The 19,944-nt window shown below is 42.7% G+C and overlaps 1 protein-coding gene across 1 annotated transcript in view; it reads left to right on the top strand.

Moving 5' to 3' along the window:
* The first annotated feature begins 2,522 nt into the window (after positions 1-2,522).
* Positions 2,523-19,944, top strand: part of CLVS2 (clavesin 2) — a 57,217-nt gene continuing 39,795 nt past the window's right edge. Inside the window, exons 1-2 of the mRNA XM_039707577.1 lie at positions 2,523-3,720; positions 12,266-12,440. Of these exons, the coding sequence (XP_039563511.1) occupies positions 3,332-3,720; positions 12,266-12,440 (564 nt within the window). The 5' untranslated portion in view covers positions 2,523-3,331. The remainder of the gene's footprint in view (positions 3,721-12,265; positions 12,441-19,944) is intronic.

Genomic DNA, 19,944 nt, shown 5'->3' with positions numbered 1-19,944 from the left:
GATTTAACAAGAGGAAAAAGAATTTCTGCACAGTTGTAATTGTGGCCAGAGAAGAGCAGAGTGAGAACATGTGGGAGGGACAGTCCTGCAGACACCAAGGTCAGTGCAGAAGGAGGGGCAGAAGGTGCTCCAGGCACCAGAGCTGGGATTTCCCTCCAGCCCATGGTGCAGACCATGGTGGGACAGCTGTGCCCCTGCAGCTCATGGAGCTCCAGTGGTGCAGAATCCACCTGCAGCCCACGGAGGAGAGCCAGACTGGAGCAGGCGGATGCCTGAGAGGAGGCTGTGACCCCATGGGAGGCCTGTGCTGGAGCAGGCTCCTGGTAGGGACCTGCAGACCCATGGAGAGAGGTGCCCATGCTGGAGCAGGTTTCCTGGTAGGACTTGTGATCCCATGGGGGACCCACACTGGAGCAACCTGTCCTTGAAGGACTGCACCCTGTAGAAGAGCGACCCACGTTGAGGAGGACTGTGCCTGTGGGATGGGCTCACATTGCAGAAATTCATGGAGAACTGTCTCCTGTGGGAGGGACATCATACTGATGCAAGGAAAGGACTCCTCTCCCTGAGCAGCTGCAGAAACAATATGTGATGAACTGACCATAATCTTCCTGGTCTCCTGACCATAAAATTCCCTGTCTCCCTGTGGCACTGGGGGAGGAGGAGAGAAGGGGGGAAGGGTGCAGAGAAGGTCTTACTTTACTTCTCATTATCCTGCTCTGATTTTCTTAGCAACAAATTCAATTAATATCTCTAATTCGAGTCTGTTTTACCCATGACAGTATTTGATGAGTGATCTCTCCTGGTCCTTATCTCAACTCATGAACCCTTTGTTATATTTTCTTTCCACTCTCCAGCTGTGGAGGGGAGGGAGAAGTGGCTTTGGTGGGTGTCTGGCATTCAGCCAGCATGATCCCACTACAAGGTCACAGACAGGATACATTATGGACTTGATTTTGCCAGACACTGGATGCCTGGGGCTTGCCTCGCACCAAGTGAATTTAAGGCACTTGTCACATGACCCACTCCTTTATTAGCTTAGTTGCAATGGAAAAGGCAGAGCAGAAGCATCAGAAATGGAAAATGATAGCAGGAAAAGTCTGGCAGTTTGTTCCACAGGGGCGATGGGAACTGCTATTCTGAAAGGCTCGCTGACGAGGTAATGTAGAGGAAGATAGTAAGAGCAAAGGGAAATGAAGATTTCAGAATAATAGAAAATAATAAAAAAAGCACACAAACTATTTCAGGAGCAATAACTGCTCTAAGAAAAAGGTATCAACCCAGATGAATCACATCTACAAAAGGGGGGTAATTTGAAGTCATTTTATCAGACAAAGAGAAAAAAAGCATTTTTAGAGAGTGATTCAGTCCTTAGATAGATAGCATATCTTTCTCTCTTGTGAAACATCTCAAATCACATAATGAAATTCAGATTGAACAGAGGTGGGGCACAATGACTGGGCATTATTAGACTGCTCCTTCCAAAAGTTTCTCCCTAAACTAGGACATGGGAAGTCTGATCCCAGTGCAGGAACCCATATAAAATCCAGTAAACCCAAAAAAACCTCTCTTTAGCTTCCAAAAGAACACCAATTTTGTTCCTGAAGCTTTGCTCACTGCTTGGACCTTGCTCACTGCAGAGGGCTCCCTCCTGCAGCCAAGCACCTGATACTGGCCTGCAGGCTATCACTGAAATGTCTCTATGAGCCCCGCTATTTGTCTGAGAGCCCATCCTCTACTTTGTTCTGGTGTATTCTCCATACACACCCTCTGAATGGAGCAGCAGCCTCAGTGCTTTGTCAGTAATTCAGCCTGTGTGCTCTGGCTTTGTCACCTTGGGAAAGGAGCCCAATGCAGTACCCAAGAGCTGCCCTTCCCAATGGAAGGAGGAGGAGGAGGTACATGTTGCAGGCTTTCCCACGTTTGCCGTGCCTTTTGTGTAAGCTTGATTTTCACAGGCGCATTTGCATGGGGAAGGTCCAGTCCTAGAGACAAAGGTCAAATGCTTTTCAGTGGAAACTTTTCCCCAAAAGAGACTGCAGCATCAAACTTTCCTGCATGAAAACAGACATCTTTCCTCAAGGAAATATTCTGCACACAGAAGCAAGATATTGTTGCCCTTTGCAATATAATGCAACTAAAGACATGCAGCCTCCAACACGAGGCCACAAAAGAGGGCTGCCTTATTTTATTCCCAGATTTTCAAGCTCACAGTGCTTCACGTTAGGAAATTCGGTCACAAAAGAGGATTGCTCGGAAAACCACGGCTTGATGAACAACATCTCGCTGCTGTCACGACCTCGAGACCGGACTCTTGGTCTGACTGCCGCGGGATGCTCCGTGGGGGCGTACGCGTGTCCCACCACCCCGCAGCCCCCGGCCACCGCCCCGCACCGGGCCACCACCATCTCCATCCGCACAGCCCCGGCGGCGCGGCGCTGCAGACGCGCCCTGCTCCGCCGCCGGGAGCNCGGCAGCGGGAGCGGGCCCGGGCGGGGGCGCGCACAAGGCGGGGCCGCGCAGCGGGCAGCCCCGCGCCGGCTGGTGCCGTCTGCGAGCGGGGCGGGAGCGGAGGAGGGCGCGGGAGGGGGGCACGAGCATCCTCCGGGCCGAGGCTCCGTTTGGCTTTCCGGCGAGCGGGAGGCAGCTGTACCGGCGAAGTACCTGCGGATCGGCTTTCCTCCTCCTCGCTGGCTTCTTTCAGTTTGGTGGTGGTGGAGCTTTTTTTTTTTTTTTAATTTTTTGTTTTTCCACATTCTTAACCCTCCCTCAAATCCAGGGAGACGCTTCTGAAGCGGGGTGAGCGCTGATCTTACGTAAATGGTGCTGCTCCGGGGAGAGCATCTCCCCTGCCAGCCGCGGGCCAGGGGAGCATCCTCGGGCGCCGCTCGCCCTGCCTAGCCACCGGGCTCCTCGCTGCCGCCCTGCCCGAGATCCGCCCCGGCAGCGGCACCGGCGGGGGCGGGCGGTGAGCAGCAGCCGGCAGCCCGCAGCCCCGTTCCCGGCGGGTTTCGGCGCCTCCGCGGACCGGCTGCGGGGATGATGCGGCGCGTTGGACCCCGCGGCGGGGAGGGCGCTATGTCAGAGAGATAACGCGCCTCCGCCCGCAGCCCGGGGGCAGTCTCGGTGCCAGCCCCCGCCGGGACCCGGCTGCCGGGGAGCCGCTCGCAGCTCGGCGGACGGACTGGCCGCGGCGGCGGGGCCGGGGAGCGGCGGGGCGAGGCCCGGCNGGCGGGCGGCCGTGCCGGGGCAGCCCGCCTCCGGGGGGCAAGCGGCCGGGAGGCTGAGGAGCGCAGGCAGCAGAGCCGGGGAGGAGGAGGAGGGCAGCGCCATGACTCATTTGCAGGCAGGTCTCTCCCCGGAGACTCTGGAGAAAGCCCGGCTGGAGCTGAACGAGAACCCCGACACCTTGCACCAGGACATCCAGGAGGTGCGGGACATGGTCATCACCCGGCCGGACATCGGCTTCCTCCGCACCGACGATGCCTTCATCCTGCGGTTTCTGCGGGCCAGGAAGTTTCAGCACTTCGAGGCGTTTCGCCTCCTGGCCCAATACTTTGAATATCGACAGCAGAACCTGGACATGTTTAAGAGCTTCAAGGCCACAGACCCGGGCATCAAGCAAGCGCTGAAGGATGGTTTCCCCGGCGGGCTGGCCAACCTGGACCACTACGGCAGGAAGATCCTCGTCCTTTTTGCTGCCAACTGGGACCAGAGCAGGTAAAAGCAGAGCCACTCGCCCACCTCAACCCCTTCTCCCCCCGGGCAATGCGTGGGAAAGCGGTGCCAGCGGAGAGGGAGAGAGGGTGGGCAGCAGGGACACACCCGGCGCTGCCCACAGGGGGCTGGGCAGCAGCCTGGAAGGCAGAAGGAGAGAATAAAGGAGAAATACGTTTTGTGGCTTAGGGCCCTTTCAAGCAGTTCATCCTTTGGGGTGTGAATTTTGGGAGGCAGGTGGACTCTGCTGGAGTGCTCTTCTCAACTGTCTGCTAGGAGGTTTACACCCTTCTGCCTCCCCTCAGCCGAAGTGAGCTGGCATGTAGATAGATGATGTGCTTATCCCCCAGACAAAGGCTGGCTGCACTCTCGGTTGGTTTTTCTGTTTCAGCACACACAGAGCTGCTCAGGTGACACGGGAGAAAGTGGGAGATGCTGTGTGTAAACCAGGAGTATGGCTTTTAAGCTGAAAAGTTTGCCTGTGCAGGAAGCTGAGACTCTGAATCCTTTTCCTCAGCTGAAGAAAGCTCTTCCTGAGCCACCTAGAAATGCCAGGATGGAAGTTTCTGTAACCAGTTCTTTTTCCACTCATGATGCTCTCAATGTCAATTCTCTGCATAATAATCCAAGTACACAAAGCTTTGATAGCAAACTGAAGACTAGTCTCTAGAACAGTTTGTGATCTTTTTTTTGGGGCTACTCTAACCTGCTGATGATTTAGTAGACACCCAAGAGCTGTCTCCCATCAGGCCCTTTTTAGCAATATTGGCTTGATATTATGTCACACTATTTGTTTATTCTAAATACACTGTGGGGGTGTCATGCTCAGTTTCTCCTGCAGTCTAAAATTATAACCACAAAAATGGCTTGATTTCAGTACATTTAAACTCCCTAAAAGCTGCTTTTGTGAGCACTGCACTGTTTTCTTCGGCTCCCAACCTGAGTGCAGGTTTAAGATCTGATTTCTTACTTTTCAGTGAGAAAACTTAGAACCTTCTAAGTTGCCATCTTTATTCTAGTCAACATAGTGCTGAATGTTCAGTGCAGATATCTTCAGCTCAGCTACTTTGAAACTTTAGGGGGACTCAAACAACTGTCAGTGTGGATAGAAAGGACAAAATCTTGGTGAGAGGCATGTTTAAGTTTGCCCTTTAGATGTTTGTTTAGCTGTCCTCTTGTGGGCTGTGTGGATTGCCATCACAGGGAGCATTCCCATAGCTCCCTGCCCTGGCTGGTGCTACAGCTGTGGACAGGTCTCTCTCCAGAGGGATGCTGGCCCACCTTGGCTTTCCTCTCCTTCAGACATGCCAGCCACACCCACCCTGTCTGTGGGAGAAATTTTCTGTCCCTTGCTAACCCATGAATCAAGTCTTGGGACTAGGAGAAAGTTGTCTGGCCCAAATAAAAACTGCCCACAGCCAGGGTAACGACTAGAAAGGGTGGATGAATATATGCAGAGCTGGGGCCAGCATACCTTTTCTACTTTGTTTTTCTAGCAGATGGAGCATAAAAGCTGAGTGAAGAGCAGTGGTGATGAGGCTAAGGACTCACTGACTGTGTTTCCTTTCCCAGATAAGGACCTTCCTTGTTTCCCACATAAGGACCAGGTCAACTTTTAATTTCAAAAATGACTCCACAAAATCTTAAAAATCCCTGAAGGAAAAATTAGCGAAGAAACACACGTTTAGGACTTTTATTAAGTTGTGTCTATGATGAAGAAGTTCCCTTGTTAAAGGTAGCATGACCTACTGTATACTGTTGTTTCTTAATAATGGAAAAATCCTAAACCTTTGTGTGATACTTTTCATATTACTTGACTAGTAATAGAAGAAAGAATAGTCAATAGTCACAATAGTCAAAAGAATACCAAGAATTCAAGTGCAGAGATAAAGTAGCATTTTAAATAATAATTGCCATGTACAAAGAATAGGTTTATTTTCTTCTTGATGCTGGATATGCTGATATTTAAAGTACATGAGCTCACCTGACACAGCAATGAATTTATTTTGGTTTTTTCATGAATTCCTATTGGTATGATTAATACTATTTATGCTATGACACCAAAGTGGCTGGGGTTCACTAGAGTGCTTAATGGATGTGTTTGCAATTGGGTGCCTACTGCTTTTGAGCACTGCATGCTCACGGCACGCCTCTTCTCTGGGGAGAGGGATTTGTTTTCACGCAGACCACTCAGACAAAGCAGAGAGAGCTGAAGCCCAGCTGCGGGGAGTGGCTTGCCCCAAGGCACATGACAAGTCAGTGACACATCTGGGAATGGAGCTAGGTCACTTTCTTTTCTAATTAATTTAGTGCCTTCCATTATCTGATGCTCAGTGGCTGAACCTGGGGAGCACTGTGGGACTTATGCCTGGGCTGCTATGCAATATGTCTCAAGCTTGTGCCTTAACTGACTTGAGATCTTGCAGTACATAACCCAGTGTTTCTCTTACAGCAACAATAGGAGAATTACTTATTGAAGCCTGAATGGTTAGGCTCTCTTTGTGTGCTTCATAAACTAAATTAATAGAGCACAGCAAACCTCCAGTTTTATCATATATGTGCAAATTATTATGGCCAGGATGTAACAAATAGAAAAAAAAGTTCCAATTTGTTATTTAAATGAATAGCAGACATACTAGAGATGATTTATATAGCACTGTCAGCCTATGATTTACATAGTTCCAATTAGAAAGAAAAGTGTGGGAGGCAAAAAATTTCTGTGGTAAAACAAGCCTGTGTACTAGATGTTAAATCATTAAATTAAAGCAGGGCCTGAAAACTGTACCAGATGTCCTGCCATCTGAACAACCCAATCAGACATGTATTTACAACAAACAAACAAAAAAGGAAAGGTGAAAGATAATGGGCTCACTAGCCCAGCAGTTTTTCAATGTGATCCAGCCTAACTCTCCACCCTGTCTATTAGGGGGAAAATGAAGGTCAGTGGCATTCCTGCCAGGAAGCTGGATAGCACGCAGGGAGGGATCAGCCTTCACTATTAGCTTCCAGATTGTTGATTCTTAACTACATTTGGCTTGTAGGTGTCTATGTGCTTTTGAAGACTCCCTTTCTCCTAATGTGTCCAGCTGGTAAAGTTTTTTTTCAGTTAATAGAGCAGTTCACTTCAGCTCTGAGCTGCAAGAGATCTGCTGTCATGCATGGTCTTGTGTATTCTTCCTGGCACCTGGACACACATTCCCCAGGAATATCAGTCTGTTTTGATGTTTTGTATTTGAAACCTTTCTGGTATTAATCATCTCAGGTTTTTCTCTAGCAAGTGCATTAGAAAAGTGAAATGGTACCTAGTTCTGTTGGTGTCACAGTGACCCAGTCAGCTCGCACCATCCTCAGTGAATATGAAAATCCCCTGCACTCATTTACTGCAGGTTCTGCTGTTGCATCAGACAGTTTGCAACAGGGCAAAGACACAGAGTCCATGGGCTTGCTTTCAAAACTAGGCTTTCACATGCACAAGTGATAGAAACTTTTCCCTGTGTTAAATGAAAATTTAACTTCTGTAGCTATGAGGAGGCTGGTCTGCTCCTCAGCTCACAATAAACAACAGGCAACATGGCAAGGTATTTTTCAAACTCTGATGGAGGCAGCATGACAAAATAAATAGAAATGCTAACAGTAGTAACATATAAAGAGTAAAGAAAAAACGCCAACTGTTTAGCAAAGTCAGTTTTTGTTTGGAAGTTATATCTTCCAAATTATAACTATTAACTAGTGTAAACCCTGTCATTTTTGCTACAGTTACTCCCACTGACTGATGCTGTTTTATTGTTTCCTAGTTTTCTCCCAGGTATCCCTATCCGCCTATCATCACCTGTATTTAAACTGTAGGGTCTTTGGCTAGGGACCTTTATGATCAATGTAAAATTTAGATCAGCTGAATCTTCATCTGTGGCTGTGACTGTTAGACACTAGGCTAATATGGGGCATAATGAATGGTATTAAATTGGAATCTAATAGCTAATCTGGTAAAACATTTGAAGCTATATCTATTTTTTCTTTGCATTTTTTGTAACAGTGGTGGTGCTTTTTGTATTTAGAATAAGGTGTCTTCAGGGCATGCTGCCACTATTTAAGCAGAATAGCCATAAGAGAACTCTCAATCCCCCATCTTCTCAGCATTCAAATCTGTACCCAGACTGACAAACCAAGAAGATATGAGACATTAATTTCAAAGTACTCCTTTGTGTATCTTGAGGGCTCCCGTTTTGGTGAAATTCTAAAAATATTGAGCCAGAACAGTACCTTAGAGATGGGATGATGGCTCACAGACTTGACCAGTTTTCTCTTTTAAATCACAGTGGCACAAGAGCTCATTTGACAGAAGTCTTTTCTGGTCCAAATGGTGAGGAGCTTAAAATACAGACTGTGCATTCTTTATGTGTTTCAGACCTTCAAGAGACATATGGCTGAAATTCAAGCAAAGGAGACTTACTATTTATCTCTTCTAGTTCCCATCCTGAGAGGCAGATTTATGCCATTCAGTCCTAATTCTCAAAATTACTTCAAATTTCTTTCTTTTAAGGAGGACATGACAAATAGCCATAGAGATAGTAGGGCAACTCTGCTGAATCAGATTATCTGTTATTCAGGGCAAAAGTGAATTGACTGGAACCAGAATCTGGTTTAACAGATGATATGGTTGATGCCACTCATCATCAAGAGCATAAAGTATTGAAAACAGCTGACACAGCTGAGTTTGACATGAGACATCTGTACCCTGCATTCTCCCTGTCTCTTTTCTTCATGGCCTGGTGGAGATTGCAGTGGATGCATACAAGAGGATGCATAGACCACATCACTTAGAGGTAAAGGTGAAAGGTCCTGGTGAAATATTACCAAGAGTTGACAGCCATGTCTTCCAGACTGTTTTCCAAGAAATCCTTGGAAATACATTGAATCTGTTCATGTCCCACAAAAAAAGTGTCATATAACTTTTCTGTAAAAGGGAAATTGCTGCCACTGTTGAATTACAGGAGAGTGGGATGCTCAGTAAATGGTTTGAGGTCTTCTGTTCTTGACAAATAAAGACCCCAGTAAGGCATTTCCCTTGAAAGCTGTGTACTGTTGGTATGGAAATGGTAGTTGTCCCAAAGCATTTGAAAGAATCACTGTTGGTGTGGCTGTTCACTTGTCACACCTTCTCAGGCTCTATTACTTTCAAGTCAACCTGAATGAAAAATTTCAAGAGGTAGCAGAGTATGTCTTGCACACCAGTCCATGCTTCAGTCAGTCTCGAACTAGGACTCACATAAAAAAGGAACATTAAGAGTGCATTATATATGTGATAACATATTTCCAGCATTTGTTACTCACATTAATAACAGGACAAAAAAACTTGCCCAAGTTTTCCATTGAATTAAGCATGGTTCTATAAATAGAAGGCATTAAATACATTTAAATTAACTGTGAGTTTTTGATTATTCCAGCAATTAGTAATATCTTGCTAGCTACAATATGTCCCATAAGAGTCTGTTTAAACAAGTGAATGCAACTGGATTTAGCCATAAATAAATTAGGATTTATTTATTCACAGCCTAACTTCAAGCTGCTACAGAACATGCACTGTAGCCAATTGGGCCCAGCACACCCTACATATCTGGCAGCACTGGGGAAAGTCATTAGAGAACTGGTGCCAGGGCAAAATGAGTAGCTTGCTGTTACTTCAGTACATGTTTTTACTTAGCACAGACTGGTAAGAGTAAAACAGAACCATCTTCCCCTCTGACTGTACACCACAGTCTCTTCAAATTAAAGGCTAATATTTTCTTTTTTTTTTTTCCTTCAAAGTAGAAAGGCAGTCAAAGCTGCCTTGGACCAAATATATTTCACTAGTTTGTCCTGTTTTTCTCATTTTTGACTGGTCATATTTCTGTATCTGTATGGGAGGTAATTTCAGTGTGGAACAGGAGTTTCAGCAACAAAACTGAGTAATTTTTTACATCTTTTTACATAGAATTTTGATTTTCTTAAAGTCCAGCCAGGGATGGAGAGCATTTTATGGCAGAGCCTGTGCATCCTAGTGCTGGCACAAACAGTGGTAGCCGTGAGGTGAAATGTCAGACAACGTGGGGCTGGAATGGATTAAAGATGAGTCTTTGATCAAGTAACTGTGTGCTGTGTGAAAGTGTCTGTGCTCTTTCTTCAATTATGTTTATGCTTGAGCTGCTTAGCTGATACTTTCAATACTCAGCGTTTTGCACCACCTCAGATTTCATCTACCACACCAGGTTTACATTTCTGGCTTGCTTTAGCATGTGTTCAGAGTAAAAGCTGCTTTGAATACTCGCTAATGGATTTGTCTGTTTTTCTGGTGCTCTGTACTGTAAGTAAGGTATTGAAACCAAGAGAAGAGATCCAGTAGAGAACGAATAATAGCTCCTATCTTCAATTAATTGCCCTGAAGGGTATTTGAGGTGGAAAGCTTGATTGTTAGTGACATGTCCCTGTGTACTCCTGATGTAGCTTTTTAGACTTTAAGAATACTTCAGGTACCTCCCTCTGGCAGAAAGTGTTCTTTGGTTTTAGCAGGACCTGTTTTGTGCAGGATTCTCTCTTATTTTCACTGAGTAAACATAAATATTATTGTTGTTGTGGACTGTATATCTTAGACTAGACCTATAATAGGAGTTATGGTGGTGGTGAATATGCCACAGGGTTGTGGAGACCTAGCCCCTGTGACTGTTTTTTACTCTCTGTGGCAGCTGAAATCTTGTTCCCATTGCTGCCTGACAGTTTTCCATTTACTTAAATGAATTAAACACATAATTAGGTGTATCTCTGTGTGTATACATCTTGTATTGGACTCTTAGGTATACATTAAAAAAGCATGTTTGTGTCAGTCTTAGAGAGCTGACTGACCTCATATACAAAGAATCTTTATGTCTGATGTACCAGATTTCTAGCAAACTTGTGCCACTAGGAAGCTGTTAATCCAAGGCACGTGAAGTCTCCTTAAGCTCCTTAGGGAGAACATTAGAGATGTACATCTGGAACTTGGGACCCTTATTCTGGGACTGAATGTAAGGTTCTGCATTGTGGAGTCCTTCTGGAGAAATGGGACAACTTAAATGTCAGGTGGGGTGGAGGCTAATTTTAGAATTGAATATTTTTAATGTCTATTCCATGTATGAGCTGTGGTCAAAATTGTCTTCAGACCAAGGCATTCCAAACTTCCTGTAAACCTTAGATCTCAGAAAAGTAGAGCATTAGAAAAGAGCAAAATCTCAGAAAAGTTCAAAGGAGTGAATATGAAACATTTTATCCCTGTCAATCAAACAAAATTTAAAAAAAATACCCAGTATCTCCAAAATGAAGAGTTTTGTCTTTACAAAATTATTTTAGTGTTTTCTGGGGAAAAGACACTTTCTCCTGCTCAGACATTATATCCCTTTCCTATGAATGCATAATTGGGAAGTTCACTGAGTTTTAGTTGGCTAAATAAACAAAGATGGAAAGATGTGAGGAGTCAGCTACAACAGATTAATTTCATTTGTGTTATTTCCTTTTGCAGATATTTTCAAAATATAGTTATGTCCACAACAGAGCAGTGTACTCATTGTATTAAAGTAAGTCAAATTCAGTATAATTTGATTTAATTTCTAAGAAGGCACACATGCTCCTTTCTACATATGCAGAATTGTGAAGAATTCTCCAGGGACTCACATTTTTGAAAACTTCTGTTTGATGCCATCATGGGAGACATTTAAAGGGCCTTGCTTAAAAAATATCTGTACACTGAATATTTAACTCTTTAATTTCTGGAATATTTGTATTTCTGATATTTTTCAGGTTTAACTTTCTAGTACCTCATTTCATATTGTGTTTATGTCTATTTTGGTAACTGTTTATAAAATTTTACAATCCTGGAATGGTTTGGGTTAGAAACGACCTCAAACATCATCCAGTTCTAATCCTCCTGCCACAAGCAAGGGAGCCTTCAGTAAATGATCACCTCAAAGCCCTAGTGTGTGTTACCTTCTGCTTTTAAGATCCTTGAATAATCAGGCGTCTCTACTTGTGGATTTTAGAGAAAAAATTACACAGAGAGTGGGATGATGGAGAGCATGTGGAAATTCCCAATTTTAGTTGATAATTTTTTAGGACCTATTATTTCATTTCCTTAGGAAAATATAGGAGGAAACTTTGGATCTATGCTTCTGGTATTAGTCTCAGGTTTGGTATCCTTGTGATTTTAGAAAAATACAATTTGTGTAGAAGCTATTATACAGACATGTAATTCCACATAAAGATACTAAGGCAGCTTAGGGTACTACAGCAAATTTCAAATTTGTTTTTGATGTGTTACATTCTTGTAGTCTGTTCTGGCTGGCTGATGGTCTATAGGTACATGATCCTACTCCAGAAGATGAGCTCAACGAATTGAGCTTTTGAGGATTTCCCAGCTTCAGGCACTTCTGAGGAGACATTTGCACTCTGATTTAAACTTTTGAAAAAGGGAGACTACTCAGAATTTCTCCATCTCTGTGGTTGTTGCTTCTTTCCTAACCAAATCTCCTCTTCCCATTCTCAGGTACACACTGGTGGATATTCTGCGTGCCATACTTCTTTCTTTAGAAGCCATGATAGAAGACCCCGAGCTGCAAGTGAATGGATTTGTTTTGATTATAGACTGGAGCAACTTCACCTTTAAGCAGGCCTCCAAGCTCACACCAAGCATGCTCAGATTAGCCATAGAAGGCCTTCAGGTAACATTATTATTTTCTTTCTTTTCCTAATTCTTCTTCATTTTTCAGTTCATTACAAATCTAGGTTGATAAAAAAGACCGAAGCAAAACAAAATTCCAACAACTTATGAATAGCAAGGCTATTAACACCTTAACGTGTGGGTGTACAGGCAAGCTGCTTGTGACAAAAGTGTGAACTCAGTCAGCTAACTGCAGTAGCTCCTGATGTGTAGGCTCCTTCCTTGCTATAAATATGAGGTAATGTTTTTGTCTTTATTCCAAAGTGCATGGCTTTCTGTAAATTCAGATGGTAGCTCCTGCAGCAGGAAGTTAGAAGTAATCAGTTCATGTTGTAATTATGCGCAGGGCTAATGAAATAGGGCTTGCTGCTGCCATGCCAGGCTGGCTTTTTTTGTTGATTCTTTTGGAGACAGGCTGTACATCATTTGTCATGAAAGTGAGGGGCCCTGTGATAGGACAGTTAGCTAGGACTATTTATTTACTCAAAGTTCAGCATGTGCTTGGCTCTTTTTCTGGGTCAAGATTAATCTGAGCAGCAGCCTCTGGGATTGAGTATGCAGTGATTTAAATTCTTTTCTCCTCATTGTAAATGCACTTTACATGGCACAAGCACATTGGTGAAAAGGATACTGCATAACTCGCATCTGTTTCCCATGGTGTTTTATTGTTGTTAAAATGAGAAACTAAAATGGTTAAGGTAGTTGTTTTCTGTACAGCCACAGTTACCATGTTAAAAATATCTGTAATTCACTCCTGTGGCAGTGTGCCTTGCTTTTAGGAGGACATGTATTCTTTTTCAGTGATGTTTCTATCATTTATAAATTTTTGTTACTCATAAAGCAAAATAACAGCCTTACCTTTGAACTTTTTTCCCTGTGATAGTGTGATTTCTGAAGAAACTTGTATAGCAGTGATACAAAGTTTTGATCTAACTGATGAAATGGCTCAACTAGTATTCGGCCTGCTGTTGTACACAGAAGGGTAGTGACATGAGGCAGAGGTCTCAGTTCTCATTTTGTTGTGTTTCCTTATGCAACAGTGTGATTTCATCATCTTCACAGCTACCTTAGAAGGCAGCAGAGAGACCTGTGCTCTAGAAGTGCTGCATTTCCTTTTATTGCTTTCAAAGTTGTTTTCTTTTTTGTGCTGTTTTCAAAGTTAGCCATTGTTTTCTGGTTTAGAACATGAGCAAATGCATTAGTGGTCTTTGTTTTCAAATGATGGTGTTTCTTCTTGGGCATTATTCAGAGATGGTTATTTTGAAGAGAGCTGCAGTGAATAATTGTATCTGAAAGTAGGAGGGGTGACCTACTAAACTTCAGGTGGGCTCTGAGACTCAGCATTCTCCTGCCATCAATTGGTTCATGACTGAATTGAAGACTTGTCCTTTGTCTTACTGAACTTACCCATGCCCCCAGCTTTGTAGTTTCAAATATTCCAAGTCTGATGGTGGCCAGCACGTATGACACCATTTTGTGCCCACTGTCTTCAGTGCTGTTTACTGCAGAGATGCAAAAGTGGGTGTGAAATACTCCAGAAGAAAGAAGGAAAAGAAGGAAAATGACTGCCTTTTATTTTGGAGGAAAATGCGTAGCGAAAACATCATTCTGAATGATGTCAAAGTAAAAGGTGCTTAATCAGGTAGAATGAAAGAGAACAAGAAAAACTCACATTATTTATTTATGATCTTTGTAAATACTTTCTATTTAATCAGAGAAATGAAATTTATTTTGGCTTATAAGATTTAATAGGGCTCAAGATGCTGAACTTTACCATTTGGAGAATTTAAATATTTGTGTTGCTTAGGCAGAAGAGGACAGTGAGAGTAGGATTAGTGACCACTGAATTTGATGTTAACCAAATCCCTTTGCCTCCTGAATGAAATCTACTGAATTTGCCTTATATTTGCTTAGCTTCCATGGTGAGCAGACTATTCAATATGGTATGTACCAAAGACTTTACAAGCTATGGTGTTTTTGGGGTTTTCACAATGGCTTAACGTTTGATAAATTGCTTTTGAAAGTAAGAGAAGTAAATACACAGTTTTCTACTGTATAGAAGAAGATGAATTCTGGTATATACTTTGTCTGCTTATGTGTTAAAAGGGAGTGTGAAAAGAATGATACCCCAAACTTACTTGTATAAATTAGGAAAACTTCCTAGGAATCTGTTTCCAGGAAAAGAGACTTTTGATCATGGGATTTACAGGACAGTGCCTGTCTGTAATCTGATGTGAAATTCTAGCATATCCATCACAACAGTGCTGTGCCAAGCAATTGGTGCAGTGTAGGTCACTGCTGATTTGTAGGACAAATGGTTTTGCTAGACAAGAAGAAAACTTCATGTGGAGGTGGGGACACTCAGCCGGGACTCTTGTTGCTCCAGTCCTAGCTCATACACTGGCTGTGTGCTTTTGGAGAAAAGGGGCAACACTCTCCCTTGCAGATGCTTGTGCCTACAGCACTCCTGTTGCTCTTCATCATGGAGAAGGAGGATTTTCACTTAGAGCTCCTACTTCTTCCCTAGTGTCAAGTCAGAAGGAAAATATTTTTTGAGAGCTGGAACACATGCCTAGACTTTAGGACTTTGTGTTGACTCTCCCTACTTATTCAGTATGTGGATGTTTGTGAGTTCCACTCTTTAGGTGCCCACTTTTCCCCGTTCATTGATTTCTGTAGCCAGCCACTGATTTTGGGCTTGTGAAGAAGCTCATGTTACTCAGCAGTGGTGCTCCTGAAATCAGGGAGTGTTAACAGCCTTGTGTGCTTCAATACCTGAGTGCCTGATAAGGTCTCTTTCAAAAACTTTACAAAAATTTGCATCCTTCACCAGTAATGGGTTGCAATCTCTGTGCTTCAGCTATTTTTCCCATAGAAGAGTGAACTTTTGGGAGCTCTGAAGAAAGTCAGTCCTAAATATCTGTAGACAGTGATGAACTCTGAGCAAAAAGCCCAGTTGGTTTCTGTATAAGGAACAATCAAATTGGCTGGAATTCATCTGGATGGAAGAAGAAAACCTGTAGAGGAATGTACAGAGATCTGTGAAACCATAGAATCATTCAGCTTGGAAAAGATCTCGGAGGCTTGGGAGATCTAACCTCCTCCTTAAAGCGGGGTCCCTTATGAGGTCAGACCAGGATACTAAAAAGATCATGGGTGGCTGGAGAGAGTGGACAAGCTGCAGATGTTATTTATTATTTACATTTTAAGAAATGGGCATCATCAGGTGATACTAGGAGGAGGCCTGGCTCTTTGTAAGACACCTTTGTACAACATCTGGGTAACTTGTGGAACTCTGTGCCATGAGGAATTCTGGATGCTTAAATTTCAGCTGTGTTTAGGGAAAATGAAAAGAGAGATGAACTGAGGATTGGTAAATACATAAAAACCAAATCACAGTTCAGAATTCCTTAGGCTGTACAAAATTGGAGATGAGGTGGATGCTGAGTGGAAATAATCACATATGTTGTCCAAGTTGTAACTGCTTTAGGCTCTCTGTTTTGGCCTTTGTTAAGGACAGGATATAAGGCTAGGTGGACTTTTTTTATGAGATGATAAAATCAGGTTTGTATATTCCTCTCCTTTCCCCATTCTGAAAACCTGGCTTTTGTTTTAGTGCTTCTGGCACTGCCCTGACCCCTGTTACCAAAACACCTAGCTGAGAACTCCTGAGAAGAAAGAGGGACGAAGTTCTTGGTATGATTATTTTCTTTGTGATAGTCCATTTTCACATAAATCCCTATATGGTCTTTTTTTAAAAAAAAATTTTTATTTTTATTATCAAGACAGCAGTGTTTTCATAAGACAGGTGAAAACAGTTTCAAAGACTGAAAATTCAATTTGAAAATTACATTGAAAGTTGGAATTATTATTAACTCTGACAGACAGCTTTGGGGGTAATTATAATTGAATTTTGCAAAATGGAACACTATAGGTATGCATGAAGCACATGAACTGATTAACTGATATTTAGTATTCTAAAACCTGGACCACTAATTCCTTCTTAAATATTGATTTCTATTTAGTGCATAATAGTAGTTGCATGCATGACAGATTTTTTTCATGCATGTTTTCACTCGGACAGGCTGTACATCTCAATGCTTTGTAAAAGTGTGTAGTTGGCTGAATGTGAATGCTTCTCCTCTAGTTGAAAAGCTGGTGGAAAAGAGATCATACACATTTAAATGGGGAGCTGAGCATATGTGGACAGTCAGCATTGTTGCAGAAGACAGAAGACTCTTGCTTCTGGGACAAGGGTGTTTGGGAGAAACAGTGATGGTGTTACGGGGGACAAACCAGGTCTTTTAACTGTGTCCTTTTTTTTTTTTTTTGGTAACAGAGGAAGGCTTCATAAGCTAAAACAAACTCAGTGCTGTGAAAATGAAAGCAAACAGAAAGTAAATGAAGGCAGCATCCTTGCAGCTACAATTACTTTCCAAAACGTCTTTCACACAGCTATTCCTTGTGAGCTGTAGGAGCAATACCCCCAGCCAGATTTGCTGCAGCAGTGCAAAGTGGAAGTACCAGACACAGACCATGTACAGTCTGGTGATGAAAGTGACAGGACTTCCTACTCCCATTTTCTTTAAGTGTGAACTCTATCAGTGTCTTGCAGGGAATCTGGCTGAACATTAGGGTTGGTTCAGCAAGCACAGAGTGCTTAAACTTTGCCACCTGGTTCTGGACTACATGTATGCGACCAGCATGCTGCAGTGCCAAGGATTCCTAAGATAGGAACTTCCAGAACCAAGGATGCCTCTGGAAACAGTATCATGACTTCATATAATTACATGGTCACATGCTTCATGCAGTGCATAAGATTGTTAATAATGAGCTGAAGGAACAGCTTGTACTGGCAGTGAGCAGCAGTGAGCTGCAAATCACAAAGCAGAGCTTTAAATGTTTTACATCCAGACTTAAAACCGTCCACTCCTCTCACTCAGTGCTTGAATTCTCTACCATTTTTTGAGAACATGGTCCTGACACTTCACTTCACATTGACAGAATATTAAAAAGTAGCAGACTCAAAATTTAATTGGAGTACCTTCCATTTTTAGGAAGTTTAGTAAATAATTTAATTCAGGTTGTGTTTTTTTTTTTTTTTTAAATTTTTTTAAAAAAAAAATTAAGTTTTTTGTAAAGGCTCTAGTAAATAATTTAATTCAGGTTGTGGTTTTTTTTTTTTTTTTTTTTTTAAATCTTTTTAAAAAAAAAATTAAGTTGTTTGTAAAGGCTGGGGTCCCCTGAGCCCAGGACTTCCTGGAGAACAGAGGGATGTGCTTATAAACAGCATAATTTCATACCAGTTCAACTCATGTTCAATAGCAACAGCAGTTAAATGGGATATTTTTCCTAAGAGCTTGTTATTTTCAAGAGTTTGCTGACACTTGGTCTTCCTTACTTGTACAAAGACCATAAAAAGGCTTACCAGCAATTTACTGTAGAAACAGGGTGGACTGGAAGCGATTGTTATTTCTAGTTCCTCACCTGCTGTGTGGATGGACTTGACCTGCTGGGTGAGAAAGGTCTTTATGACCATAGCTCGAGTTCAGCTACAAACAGGCATGTCTGTGTAGACACAGCCATTATTCAGTGTGGTCCCAGTTTTTAACCTGTTATCTGAAGACAGAATAATTAATTCCTTTGCTAGATTCTTTTATAATGCTCATGAAAAAAAATGGTTGAATGCCTTTGGACTGTTGATTTATGTATTCTCACAAGCACATTTTTAGATGAGGGGATACCATAATCTTTTTTTCTTATTATTTTTCTATCCCCTACTGAGAATAATTCCACTGAAAGGTTACTGTAAGAGTTTTCCTAATTTGGGGTGCCTACTGTGACAGGCTGTGGTCTGATTTTCAGTCACAGTTTATATATTTGGAGTCCAGCTGCCATTTATTTTTGGTCAGAAGGATTCAAGATTTTAGTCTTGATCTTGAGCGCCCAAGCCAGGAGTCTGAATTCTAGCATGGCTAAATTAAGAGCTTCTCATTAGATTCTCTTTGAATGCACATAGTGCCACGTGGGCTGCCACCTCTGAAACAAATTAGAAGCAGCAGCAAACTAAACTCTCCTTTCCCCCCAAGAAACTCTGCTCTGTGGCATCTTACTGAAAACTGCAAAGAAGCTTAATGGAGTTGAATAGCCACCCTCCAAACATTGCTGCTGGAGCTAGTGGAGTATCTGCCTGCAGTAGGTTGTCATCCTCCGTGTGAACCTGAACAAAGACAGACAGAGGGCACTTTGCCAATGGTTTGCAGATATTTGCTGTAAGCAAGGCGTTGTGGGGAGCTTGGCTTTTGTTCAGACACTTTGATCTAACTGGCATAGACTCTTCTGCTCGTTCCTCCTGCCCTTTTTGCTCTGAGCAGGCTTTGCCACAGTTCTGCTGTTTCCCCAGCTCCTCAACCCACATTGTCTTATTTTGTACTAGTCTTCACTGGTGTGGCTTTTTTTGTCTCTATTCTGATGGCATCCTCCAAAACTTCAGTCACCATAGGTGCCTGCATGGCACATTAAGTTCATCCTAGACTCCTTAGGAGATTTCAGCCTTTTGTGATCTCACTGGCCAAACACTCTCCACATCTGTCTTGCAATCACCTTCAAACTTCCCATCTCCAAATCTTTTAACCAGTGTTCTTCCCATTTTTCTTCATAACAGTCATGAGAGTAGCACTGGAGAGTGAGTCCTGATCTGTTCACATACCAAGTGAGTCCTTTAGGCTGTTAAGGAAAGTCCTTTCAGTTCCTCACACCAGAGCTGGCCTGCTTGGAACACATGACTCGCTGCTCATGGGGTGAGGCAGGAGACATTGGGAGCTTCTGAGGATGTTATTGGAATGACATGGCATGATCTAGGAAAATAAATTTTTTTTAAAAAAATCTGACATTCTCTTCTACTCAACAAAGTATATGTGGCTAGTGTAGAAACCAATGAAGATGTTCACAGTTGACATTTTTCCATCAGTTCTCTCAACAGAGAAAAACATCCAAGTAAAATGATTACATCTTGACAGAAGGAAAATAGAAGAGACTTGTACATGAGGGCTGCTTCTTTATAAGATTTTGCTAAATGCTATCCACTTTTCTGTTTTTCTTCTTTTTATTAGGAAACCGAATCTATATGCATTAACTAAAGAGAGTGACTTAATTGTTCTGATTAGGCTGAAAAACAAATACAATACCAAGGTGACACAAACATGAAGTGTTTCTAGCACAAACTCAGTATAGGCAATTAATTCTTGTCACTGTGAGTGACTTTCTGTTGTCTCTGGTAGACGACACTTCAACAACTACATGGTTATAACCATTCCTCAGCTTCAGGATATCTATTTATTTTTGAAAGTGATTTTTTTCAGTCAAGGTCCAAATATTTCTCTTTTCTTCAGTATCTTAAGGCAATAAAGGGAATAAATAGTAGTCTTCCTTGTAAGGTCACTCAGAAATAAAACTAATTTGTTGTAAGTTGTAATGTTAGAGACAGAAGACATGTTTTACGACCA

Source organism: Passer montanus, unplaced genomic scaffold (genome assembly GCF_014805655.1).
Source record: "Passer montanus isolate IOZ18808 unplaced genomic scaffold, ASM1480565v1 scaffold2, whole genome shotgun sequence".
In the NCBI taxonomy this organism is placed as follows: domain Eukaryota; kingdom Metazoa; phylum Chordata; class Aves; order Passeriformes; family Passeridae; genus Passer; species Passer montanus.
Note: the sequence above shows the minus strand (reverse complement) of the source record. Positions and strands in the feature narration are given on the sequence as shown.